At 34.1% G+C, this 13,754-nt stretch overlaps 1 protein-coding gene across 1 annotated transcript in view; it reads right to left on the reverse strand.

Annotated features, from left to right (window-relative positions):
* ift80 (intraflagellar transport 80 homolog (Chlamydomonas)) overlaps positions 1 to 13,688 on the reverse strand; it is a 246,937-nt gene extending 233,249 nt beyond the window's left edge. Inside the window, exons 1-3 of the mRNA XM_051923320.1 lie at positions 13,348 to 13,688; positions 12,739 to 12,816; positions 3,881 to 4,101 (exon numbers count right to left, since the gene is read on the reverse strand). Coding sequence (XP_051779280.1) covers positions 3,881 to 4,101; positions 12,739 to 12,776 — 259 coding nt within the window. The 5' untranslated portion in view covers positions 12,777 to 12,816; positions 13,348 to 13,688. The remainder of the gene's footprint in view (positions 1 to 3,880; positions 4,102 to 12,738; positions 12,817 to 13,347) is intronic.
* Between the last annotated feature and the right edge of the window lie 66 nt (positions 13,689 to 13,754).

The following is a 13,754-nucleotide window of genomic DNA, read 5'->3' on the forward strand; positions in this document are numbered from 1 at the left end:
CTATTGACCTGAAATTTGGTACGCATATACTATATGACATCTACTATCCACTTTCCTGGTGATGACTGACTTCCAAGGTTATTCCTCTTTTTATTCTATTGTAGAATCAAATCTCAGCAGTGACCAGCAGGGCGGCTGTGCAGCACATGCCTACGGGCGCCGTTCTCATCCCTACCACCTTCACCATCACTTACCTTACCCATCATACTTTCATAATCTTAAATCATTCTTGAGGCAAATTGAAGACTTAAGTGCCAGCTTAAGTGAAAAATTAAAGAAAACATACTAAATAATTGCAGCACAAACACTGACTTAATCAGTTTTAATGCGAAAAGATACCAACGAAAGAAGAGAAGAAGCGGGCCCCTAGGGTGGAGAAAAGAAGAGCTTCTCTGGAAGCAGCAAGCGCATCAACCTCTGAGCAAATGAATGCTAAATGTACAGAGAAAGAGTATGAAAACTATGAATGCCCAAGTCAAGTGTATTCATTGCACGTTATTGTGCAGTGCGTCATTACTTGTTTCACCTATAATGCACAGTATTTCATGAAGTTTGATCGGTCCTGTGTCAGATTATATTCAGATTTCAAGTAAACTGCTCCAGGGTTTGGTTGCTACTGCAGCTTGACCACCATTTTTAGGGGATCTTAGTAGGGTTATTTTGGTTTTTGTACTAGAGTGCAACTGGCGTGTTCACATCTACATAAACGAACCAGACTTTCATGGAAATTGCACCAGAGTTTGAAAAAACAGACTAAATGAACTAGGTGTGAAAAGAATAAGAATATTCATTAACTCCCTAGGATATCTTAAAGTGTGTTTTGTTGTATTGAACATCACGCGATAGCAGCGGGGCTGGTAGGTCAGGAACGTTCCAGCACATGTGCCACTGTTGTTCTTAATTGTGGTTGTTACAATATTTAAAATAAATTAAATGCCTCACTATCCTGTTATTACAATCTGTGCTCAGTTGTGTCAATACTTTTTGGAAGGTGTGGGGAGGAGGATATGTTTTATTCAAAAACTAAACGTTTTTCATTATTTGCTTTGGCATCAGTACCAAAGTCAAAATTTTAGTATCGATTCAACACAATTACACACACACACACAGTATGTGGACAGTTTTTTTCGCCTGCAAGGAGATAGTGTGTATTGATTATCAATTGATTCAACAGGTCTTATTTTAATTTGTCACTTTTATATGATTTTGATGATCTCAGTCACAACAAATTATTCCCATATTATAGAGTCTGTCCATTTTCTTAATTTTTTTCCCCAGTTAGCCCATTACATATGATTACATGATATTTTAAGTCTGCACAGACACTATTAAATTAAATAAACTTATGTAATATTAACTTATTGTGTGCATCAAGAAGAGGAACTGTACCCAGTTACAGGAGGGGAAGCAACTTTATGCAGGAGTGTCAGCTGTGCAAAATTAAATCACATTACGTATACACAAGCTCACAAACTAGCAGAAGCTAGTTATTAACAATAACAAAAATGTGGTGTAAAACATCAGATCCCCCCCATAGAAACATGTACTGAATGACTAGTTACAGTTACAAGGAATAAATGACACAAAAAAAAAAAAAAAAAAAAAAAGATTGTAACCCTACGATTTATTTTCACTAGAACAACATAACACTGTAATATATAATGTATTTGTACATACACATGTGATGAGTAATCTGCAAACTTACAAAACAATTGGCAAGTGTGCTACCATAGTTAGTTTGACAGCAGGAACAAAAAAAAAAAAGTGTTTACCGTTTTAGCTTCATGGCTACAATGTCTCTTATTGCTTGCTCGAGACAGAAAGCAATCAGGCATGGAGACAGTTATCAAAGACACAAGACTACCATATACTTTGTGGGCATGCATATTAAAAATTTGGAGTGTTCTATGTAATTTTTGGTTACCTTAAACTGCAATTCAGCATGCTGCTATACTTTGTTTCTATATTTGTAGATGCTAAGAAAGATGATATAATGCAAGGTAGCTAGCAGCAGTGGCAAAAATAAGTGTATGGAAATCACATTTTTTGAACAAAACATACAAAAGTTGAATAAAACTATAGGGTGTCCAAACCAGTGCTGATTTACAGATAAAAATCAGCTTTATGAAACAGGAAAAATCTACAAAAAAACTGAATTAAACACAATGAATCTAATTTACAGAAGTTAAAAATTGAAATAAAAACCAAAGCAGTATCAAGTTTTATCACATTTTCATATGTCAAAATACATTTTCATCGACAACACAATATATGGTCTTATTGTCAATTTGATTTTCATTTTCCCATACTGTCAAAGTATTAACTATTCTGACACTTTGCTCAATTCAATTTAAAATTAAATGTAATTAATAGTCGTACTAAATGCAGCAGTAGCACCAGAGGGACTAAAGTGTACACATGGACAAGAAATCTAACTCTCCTAGAGAAACTTGCCTATCCATTGAAGGAAATATGAACATCATACCAATAGGCATACCCTCACATGGAATCAAAAAAAAAAAACATTACAGGGCTAGGAAGCAACAAAAAAAAAATGTTACTTGCTAAACCAAACCTATCAAATTTTTAAGCCATCTATCCAATTCATTATTACAATATTGAAGGAACAAACTTGCTCTTTAGGTGGTCCATAAATCTAAACACTTACAGCACTGCTCTAGATTGACCCACAAAGAACCAATTTGCATTTCCAACATGTAATTGAGGGAAAAACCCAACCGAAATGCTGAAGGTACATGAACATACAAGAAAACTGAAGTTTAATGTTGCATTTGACTAAAACTGGGACCTCATAATTTATGACCTCAGACTCAGAAAACACAAAGAAAATCACCCCAAACCCAGAACTACTACTTGCAAACTCAAGGCTGCTCTCTAAAGTCTGACTTTGCCAGACTTCAGATTAAGACGTCAATCCAAAAATGGCAGCAAAACACAACTAACAGTTAGTATAGTTGCACTTTACAGATATTAAGTGTATTTTACATGTACTTTAAATTAATCACGTTAATTCAGAATACTGAATCTATTGAGATGGTAAATGTTAACATTACTAGCACGAACAGTAAGGAACTATGCAAGGTTAGCTTGATGCACGCAACAGTTCATACATTGCCCTCAGCTACCTTTTTTATGCCAATTTTTAACTGCAGCTTCCAAGCAGAAATAGTACAATTTACAGTAGCCAAGAACATAATCTTTTTTTAGACATGACAACACACTTTATGTGCCTTTCTTGTTCATCGATTTCTTCTTCTATCTGGACTATACAACTATTAGTTAGCATTTATGGCTGAAACAACAGTCAAACACCAGCTTTCAGATTTCATGTTTACTATCCCTCGTGGGTAGCGCAAATGTACATAGGTCACCAATGACTCAACTTTGACTTCCCTTTTCAACCCTGTGAGGGATGCAACATTAGCATTGGGAAGTAGCAAAATTACCTGCTGAAAAGTAAACTAGTCAGATATGTTTCCCACACTATAATGAAGTATATTTACATGGGACATTTGCAGTTAAGACAGTTTACCTCATAAAAAATACATTTTTTCCTTACACCTGCAGAATGAATATTGCCTGAAAGATTTTACTGGTTGCTAACATTATTAATTTTCTTAAAATTTACTATAAAAATACTCAAAATCTCAATAAAATCAATAAATACTGCACATAAAACAAAGATGAAAATCTCCACAGAAAGAATTTTTTCATTAAAACAATTTTAACATTAAATGATAAATTAACCACAAACCAGAAAAAACACTAACAATGAAAAAACAATACTTACTTGAAAAAATAACAATTGTTACTCAAGTGAGGAAAAAAAAATAAATAAATAAAAAAATATCACTCTTACCATCCGTACTGGTTAGAACACAGATTTCTGCTTGTGTCTGCTTCTTTCCACCAGCAGTTTTAGGATACCAATGTAGGTCAATGGGGAAAATTTCATCCTGAAGTTTCACTACTTGCGTGGTCTCATTTGTCAACAGATTCCATTTAAAAATCTGGTGATCTTCACTACAAGAGTATAATTCATCAGCTGTAGTCCAACCAACACAGCTCACCAACTCTTTGTGTGCAGCGCAGTTAAGTAAAACATCATTTAACATGCTTATGGTACACATCCTTACCAAATAAAAACATTTTTTACAAGCAGTTTTTAATGCAGTAACCCTTTTTCATTAGATAAAATGTAATTTCAGATATACATTTTTACATCTCAAGAGATACAAAATCAATTTAAGGGAATGCAGAAAAAGCAGGTGAAACACTAAGTCCTCCCGACGATTTTTTTAGCATATGTAGACAAAGTTTTTCTTCATTTAAACAGTATCTATATGCAAAGGTGATATAACAAATGTGCCATATTTACATTCTGTAGTCCTCTTTATGATTTAAGCAACCATAAATGGAATTTTCACATGTGGAAAAAGCAAATACACACCTGCATTTATCACTAACACAAATACATAGAATTAGAATACGGTATAGCAGATAAGATGCAAACAAATAAACATAATTAGACAGGATTTCTCTTATTTAAATTTTAGATATTCAGTTTGTTTTGCTCTTTGTTGCTGAAGTGTGTGTCATTACCATGTCTAGAATAAAGGTTTTCCCAGAGTCCATCAGAGAGAAAAAAAAAAAGGTTATAAATGCCAGAGTACAGCAAGGGAAATCAACCATTCCACTGTCTAGAAAGAAGAGCATCTACAAGTGGAGAAGGTGGCTCTTGCCACTGTTGGGATCAAAGTAAACTAGTCTACCACTGGAAGAAAGGCTACATAAATTAGATATACATGGGAGTTGTGCCAGGACAAAACCTCCGTTTTCCAAAAAAAAAAAAACAACAAACACACCCCACACCTTTAAAAGACTGTAGTTTGCCTTTGAACACCTAAGCAAAGACCAGAATGTCAGAAAAATGTGCTTTGTAAAGACGAGGCAAAGGTAGCTACTTGGCCACAGTAGAAGAAGCCATGTTTGGCAAAAATGTAAAACAGCACTTGCCAAGAAGAACTTGATATCAGCTGTAAAGCACGGTGGAGGAATGGATGTTATCTAGTTTGGGTATACTTTGCTGCTGTACTTCCTGGGCAACTCACCACCAAAGAATTCATTATGAATTCTTCTTTCTATTAAGAGAAGCTGGAGGATAATGTGTGAACATCTGTCAGAAGACTGAAGCTTCACCATAAGTGCCTTGCAACATGACCCTATACATAGCAGAAGATCCACCAAGGAATGGTGGAAAGGAAAATCCATAGTTCTGAAATGATCATATCAAAGTCCAGATCTGAATCCCACAGAGATTCTGTGTCAGGATTTAAAATAGTCTGTGGACTCAAGACACCACTCAAATATGGCACAGCTGAAAAACATTCTACATGGAGGATTAAGAAAAACTCCCGTAGACCATTATCAGAAATGTCTACTTAAGGTTGTTTCTGCCCATGGGTGCAATACCAGTTATTACAACCAAAGGTGTACTTGCAGTGGATTCAGAAAGTATTCAGACCCCTTCACTTTCTGCGCACTTTATCTTGGTGTAGATTTTAAATTAATTTACCATTTTTGCCCATCCAGCAACACTCAAAAACAATGACAATGTGAAAACAGGTTTTCAGTAAGGTTTGAAGATTTATTAGAAATCAAGAAATAAAAATCTCTAAATTTATATAATTATTCAGACCCTTTGCTGTGGGACTCCAAATTGTGGTCAGTTGCATCCTTGTTAATTATACTTGTTATGCGTCTAGAACTTGACTGCAGCCCACCTGTGGCAAATGGAATCGATTGGAAATAGTTTGTAAAGGCACACATCTTTGTATATAAGGTCCCATATTTTACACTGCCTGTCAGGAAAAAAGGAGACATGACACTCTTGAGTAAAAGGCATCAGAAAACCTGTTTGGAGTTTGCGAAATAGCATTTTAAGGACACTGGAAAACATGAGGGGGGGGGGGGGCAAAATAAATAAATAAATAGATTATCCGGTCAGACGATACAAAAATTGAACTCTTTTGGTTGATCTCCAAGTACTACGTCTGGCAAAGATCAGGCTCAGCTTAAAACCTGCCTAATACCATTCCTACGGTAGAGCTTGCTGGGTCAGCGTTATTCTATAGAAGTGCTTCTCAGCAGTAGGGAGGCTGGTCAAAATTGAGGGGATGATGAATTTTGTCAAATACAGAAAGTTCTTGAAGAAAATGTGTTCCAGTGTGCAAGCAACCTCAGACTTGGGCAAAATTCAGCTTTCAGCATAGCAGTGACCCACATATACATCCCAGACAATACTGGACTGGCATCAGGACAAGTCTCCGACTGTCCTTGAGTGACCCAGCCAAAGTCTAGACTTAAACCTCATACAAAACATCTTTAAAAAGAGACCTGAAGATGACAGTTTACAGACACTTTCCATTCAATCTAACAGAACCTGAGGATATCTGCCAGGAAGAATGGGGTAAAGTGCCAAAATTCAGGTGTGCAAAGCTTATAGAAACGTACTCAAAAGCTGTAATTGCTTCCACAGGGTCATTTAAAAAGTAATTGAATTAAGTGTCTGAATACTTAAGAAATGAGAGATGTTAGTTCTTGATGTCTAATAAATTTGCAAACATTTCTGAAAACATAAATTCACTTTGTCATTGGCAAAAATGATAAACTTATCCATTTAAAATTAGATCTATAAACACATTAAATGTGAACTGATCTGAATACTTTCTAAATCCACTGTACTTTTTCAACAGACATAAATGGCACATCTGTTCATCTTTCATTAAATTATTGCAAAGTAAAATGTTCCTTGTTTATTTCCAATTACAATCGCTTTTATCTAGAGATACTGTTTAAATGAAGATCAAATATTGATATGTCTGCATATTTATAAAAACACAATTTAAATGGGTTGTACTTTTTCATGACTATATATGAAAGACTGGCTATGGCAAAAGCTGTTGTAAAATATTGTGAAAAACGCAATAATTAAGCATACATCTCATGAATAAAAAGCAATATTCCCTGAATGTTGGTGTGGTGGAAAAATAAAACGGATTAAAATTACCTTTTATCTAAATTTGCATCTAAAGTTTAATTTTAAGTGCAGAACTTTGCTATTTCTCTAGCCTCTGCCCAAAGAAATCTCACTACGACATGTTGTTCAACAATGGTGCAATCCCGCAGTGGAGTGTCCATGTTCATTTGACCTTGGCTTCAACTAGACTAATTCACTGGTAACCCCGATACTTTTGTTTCAGAATTTCTTTAGCAGTTTTAATGTCAATGATCTATCTGATCTGTACACTTTTTCTACAACTAACAGAAACATACTGTGTATGGCATAATATATGTAATCATACTGTATACTGTATTCATACATGCAGAACTTAACTATAGTTCAAAGTAAATGAACAAAAGATATTGCATTCAGTTACTCTGTTTTTATTTATATAGCCCATTGCAAAAGCCATCCCAAAAATATTTCTACACATGTAATAACAATTACATACAGAGAGAGGTTGGGGGAATGCACTGATACAGCACATTGTTGTACCCACCACATGACAAACCACCTCAGGATCCCAGCATAGGACCCGACTGCAGCCGTGCAAAGGGTGACACCTCAACACCCCCCTAGTTCAAATGGAGTGGAATGGTGTGAGGTTTATTTCAGTGGCGGGTGTGCAAATGCTGCCACCGACCCCCAAGTTTTCTCTGCAAGTTGGAAGACCTGCTTGCAGGGCTGGATATAGGTTAACATTTACCCAGGATGGAGCAATTACAGGTTAAGGGCCTTGTCCAAGGGCCCAAAGGAGTGAAATCGCTCCTGGCATTTACGGGATTCAAACCAGCAACCTTCCAATTGCCAGCGGAGATTCCTAGTCTCAGAGCCAACACTGTGGCCACAATTACTGTACATACAGCATACAGATAACTATTATTATAATAAGCACATTGAATAGGTTAGAAAAATGCTACATATATGTAATTATTATTATTATTATTATTATGATGGTAGCACCAATCATTTAATCATGTTACTCAGTGTTCTAGCATTCTCATTTCAGAACCCAAGTCAGAGGGAAATACTAAAAGCATACCTCATCTTGTACCGATTACAACCTTATTTAAAAAGAGTTACATTACTCAAGCTCAACCCAGACTTCAAAACAATTTCTTTCTTTATTGGAGTTGATATCAAAGCTTCCTCAAAAATTCCTACCTTCATTTTTTTTTTTAAACCTTTAAAACACATTCACTTTATGCTATTCATTCATCCATCCAATATTCCATGTAATTAATGTATTTCAAGGCTGTGCAGACTAGAACCTATTCCTAGATACTTTAGGTGCAAAGTAAGAAACCTCCTTGGGCAGAGCATTAATCAGTCAAAAAGCACACTTGAACACTCACCCACACTCTCTGAAACACAGCTAGATTATAATCACCAATTATCTTACACAGACTTGTGTGGGATGTTGGAAAAAAAATAGTTGAAATGAATTTCCTGAAATGTTTTAAAACACTTCCTTAACACTTTACATCCATTGGTTTTCTGTAATCTTAATTCACAAAGATATGGGTTCTTGGTTTCCTGCTACTTGCTTTCTCAATTTGAAAACATTACAATATAAACATAAGTAGGCACCTACTTCTGAAACATGAACAAGGTAGACATTTTTTGAGCAATCTTCCTCCAGTAGATTACCTAATGCTGCTGCTGAAGAATGTGAATTTCCCATTGGGATTAATAAAGTATCCATCTAATTGGTCAAGTATTTTTCTCACTCAACATGGTGTGATGGATGAAGTAATCAACACAACCATCAAAAACTGTTCACTTAGCCCGTGTGTTAACAGCAAAAATTTCAAATTCACAGAAGACACTGACAAAAAAAGTTCACAAATCATGCCATAAAATAGGAATATTAGAATCATCTACACCAAAACAAAATAACAAAGACATTTTCAACAATGATTTTTTTTTTTTTTTTTTTTTTTTTAAACGAACAGTTTCAAACTATGAGGATATACTTTCAACATCAGAGTAAAATGAAAGAAGGTGAATAGGTGTTAAAAGTAAACAAAACTCATAAGCAAATAGCACAGAGTAAAGCCACAACTCTGAAACATAAGACCATCTAGAACTTAACTTCACATGAAGTAAACATTTAGAGATTTGGTTTGGAGCTTAGTAAAGTATCCCATTAATATAACTTACGAAGTCTATATACATGCAAATATATTAACTTAATTTCTTGATCTTTATAATCATCCATTTTCTGAATTTGCCTTCTAGTATTAAGATACAGATAGACTAGTAACAGCCATTTCCTATACAGCATAAACCACAAACTAAGCTTGACAGGACACAAGTATATCATAGAACACACTGAAACATACATAACCACACTTAATCTTATCAGATCTGAGGTTTAAAATATTTGTAAAAAATTTACAACAGTGAAAATAAAAATGTATAATTATCATGATTAACTAAATACAAGGTAATAAAATTAGATGCATTAAAAAGTACATCACACTTAATTTTAATCTGTTAACATTTTATTTTTCAACATTGTTAACCAATAGCATTGCAAATAAACTTGAAAGTGAGTAAATTTTAAAAATTGTTTTTGAAGAATGTGTTACATCAATATCTTTAAGCACTGCATTTCATATTAATTTAAACACAGTAGCCAGTTGCACAGTGTTTTATACTCTTTTAAAGACAAGACCACCTTTGAGAGAAAGCGAGGGTGGTCTCTACATTCAGGTCATGTCATACAGTTCAAAAGAAATTGTGTTTAAGCAGTCGTCCATCAGTCTTTAGAATCTGCAGACACGTGCATTTCTGGTCAGTGAAGCATGCAATTTATCTCTAAAAGTTGAAAAGAATGCTGATTATTATTGAGATCAAGCTAAAGGAAGCACAAAGCTCATATTTATATTGTACACATACACACAAACATACACACACACATATTGTGTATTATGTCTTACACTCAAGTTTAAAGATTATCAGTTAAATCATATGACTAATATCTTTGTACAAAGCACTAAAATGAACTACTTATTTGGAAGATGAAAGTACATTTACCTTTAGATTCAACAATAAAAAAATAACACTGATATGAACAGCCTATTAGTAATCAGCAGAGAGAATTATATTTTGTGCTGAAGTTTACCCACTTTCAATTGACAATGCAAATATGGTATACTTTATTCTTTTTTATTAAAAATTTGCAATTCAGTGATGGGCTTGGATTCTCTGTGTTACAAAATTAAATTACAACCACTGATGATTCACTATAAGGCAGTGTGGCATAGTGGTTAAGGCTTCGGATTTCAAACCCTGAACCTGTGGGAACTGTGCGACTATATGCAGCTCACTTAACCTGCCTGTGCTCCCAATTAGAAAACCAAAAGAAATGTTAACTATTGGATCTTAAATAATCACCTTACATAAAAGGTATCAGCCAAATATGTAAACATATAAAAAGTTTAACTGCAGTACTACAATGTAAGGAGCCTTAGAGAATACTTACTCTCCCCACTAGTTTCACATTTATGTTTAATTAGAAGTTCAGCAAACAATCATCTACTTATTTTCTGATCTTATTCCACACGAGATTCAAGATGTGAAAGAAACCCAAACTGGATACCAGGCCACTACAGAACATACACTCATGTCTTCAGAAAATTCAGAGTCACAACTTAAACTAACATGCTGAAGCTACCTAGAAAACATCAGATAGACACTGATCAAAGAAGGCTTAGGTTCTTAAAGTTGAGAAATGGTATATTTAAAACACTGCCACCACCAGACTTCAAAAAATATGTAAACAGTATTACAGTACTAGAACTAAAACTGAATGCTATCCTGCATAAAATAAGTTGGATGTTATAAACAGAAAAAAAACAATTACTCAGATTACACTAACTATATTACTTACTCTGCTTTCATAAACTTAAATTACTGAACTAAAATGCTGAATAGTTAACAGAGTCACAGAATGGTTTCTACTTCCAGGTAATAGTAGTGGTTCGCGTAACACCAGTTTTCAAATGGTTCCATTACTCAGAAATTGATGTTCAAGCAAAGATTTAACAATAAAGATCAAGATGTTTAGAAATTTAATTGTAAGCTAAAAAAAAATTAGAAAAGGCACATAAAATAATCCAGGGGCGTTAAATATTTCTAAAAGAAAATAAAGTCAATCATATAAATGTGGTGTACTACAGCATGCAAACATTATTTTGGTTGGCCTCTCTGCCAGTTAAGCAGCTTCCAAAGACACAGATGCTTCCAGTGTTACAAAACTAATTTTACTACATGATAAACACTCTACAAAGTTGTTCTGTATGGCCAAGTAGTAAAAATTTAAAACTAATATTGCTTTTTAACAAAGAATTTAAATGACACCATGCATACATCACAAAAAGTTGTTGTGGTCAGACTGAAGAAATCCGAGAGGTTTACAGTAGATGCTGAACTTCTAATATAAAACCTAAAACTTGTTATTCAGAAAGCCATCACATTATGGGACTTTGTCATTAGACGTGGCATATATATAAAATTCTAGCAAAATAGATTAGAAAATTGAGCAATGTACAGGCACTTCCTTAGACATGACCTTCTTGTTTCTGTGATGACAAGGACTAAGGAAAAAAAAACAAATATTTTTCTGCAGCACAATGCCAATGATAAAGTCCACTGCCTTAACAACAGTAAAAGTCCTTGAGCAACTTAGTCAATATTTTTATGCTGACCTCAAAAAAATGACACATTTTTTAGTCTGTGAAAAAAGATAATACTACCCAAAGAAGTGTCAAAAAAAGCTTTGAAGTATATTGTCTGAACAGACATCAGAAATATTGTACTAGTGTAATTAAAATTTCCACGTTTGACAGCTCTTCATCTTTTGTTTACATTTAATGAATACGGAGTTTTCTGTTCATAGAGTGTATTTCACAGTATGTATTAACCAATGCGAAATGATAGGCAATTGTAATTTATTTTAAATAAACAAACAAACAAATAAAATACTGGTATGACCTGGAAAGAGTTGCTACAGATCCTGGCAGACATTACTTGTAGAGAATGGATTACATTTATTAAAGCAGTTAAATATCATATTTGTCAGTGGTTTACTAGTAAATTCGTTCAGTGTTCGCTTTCTTCTGTGAAATCAATGATCCACTACTAGAAAAGCATGGACATTTTTGCAAAACAAATACACATATAAATAAACACCACTATTTGGTTGCACATATTATTAAAATCGTTTTTATAGTACTGTAGTTCTGTGCTGCTAATTTACATTGTAAATATACACAGAGCTAAACACCTGGGATTTAAAACTAAAAGCGACCACGCAGGAGCAAGTTGACTATTCTCTAATATTCTACATTGCTCTACTAAACTCCACTATTAAATATTTTATAGGTCAATCAAAAAAGGCCACCTGAAATTTTTCAAAATTTCACCCCAAAAAAGCTAAATATTGACAGATTGAAAAGTCTTATTATTTTAACACTTGAATAAAATTAAAACTTACAAGTCCATATTCTTTTTGTGTCGGTGCCGTATAAACGTTACTTGATATAGGACACTGATCAAGAAAATAAGCAATGTGACACAGAAGTAATTTTTAAACTTTATAAAGTGTTTAAAGAAAAAAAGTGTTGACAACCGAATAGTAAAGGATATGTTTTGGTTCCTTCAAAAGTGACGTCTTCAGTCTCATTTTGCCAAAATTCCAAAGGAAGTCCAATCAATCAGTTAACCTAAAAAAAAATGAAGAGAAGAAAAAAAAAAGGCTGATAACAGTATAAGTTGACATGCCCTTTACACGGAAAGTAAAATGCCTTACTTCATAAGTTAGCCTAAACGTATGATCTGGATAGTTCACATTTCTAAATAGTCAAATTTATTTTACTGACTTGCAGAAGAACTTACTGTACTCTACTAAGTTTATTTCAATGCCACCAAGATCATGACAAAATACAAAGAGCATAAAGTACCAAACATACGCATTTATATTTGAAAAGACAGTCTTCCAAGAGAAGGTCCGAGCTCCTTTCGAATGGCAGAGATCCCAAATTCCAACTAATGTATCTACGTAATGTGCGTTTCTGGTTGCTAAGGCACGCAATGGTCGGTAAGAAATACACATTTCCTAAAATACTTCAAAGGCACGTTAACACAGTCCCAAATATGAATTTATAGAGAACTACATTTTAAATCTGAATCACAACAACGAGTTAATGATTTGCAATGTAATTCATAGCATTTTTAGTTTATGCCTCGCAACTCACCTTCCTTGTTACCAAACCACGGATGTAAACCATCAAGTATCCGCAATCTCGCGAGAATGCAGAACGGGAGCTTCTTTGACAACGCACACAGCAACAACAAAGAGCTGCTCTAAGGAGCAGAATAAAATGCAATAGTGTCGGAAAAAGCTTGTAGTTTGAAAAAAAATTATTTCAAACGTCACGTGCCTCTCATTATTAAAAGTAACTAATTAATAAGAACTCTTTAAATAGTCCTTTTCTCACAGTATGTAATATGTAAATAACGAACGCAGGGTTATGTTATAGTTTGAAAAAGATAAAATACACATTTAAACTTTAAATATTCACATCACTATCACACTACTGTATGCTCTTTGTAACAACAACAAAAAATAGACATTCATTTCTCTTCCAACTTGGAAATAAAC

Source organism: Erpetoichthys calabaricus, chromosome 2, assembly GCF_900747795.2.
Source record: "Erpetoichthys calabaricus chromosome 2, fErpCal1.3, whole genome shotgun sequence".
In the NCBI taxonomy this organism is placed as follows: Eukaryota; Metazoa; Chordata; class Cladistia; order Polypteriformes; family Polypteridae; genus Erpetoichthys; species Erpetoichthys calabaricus.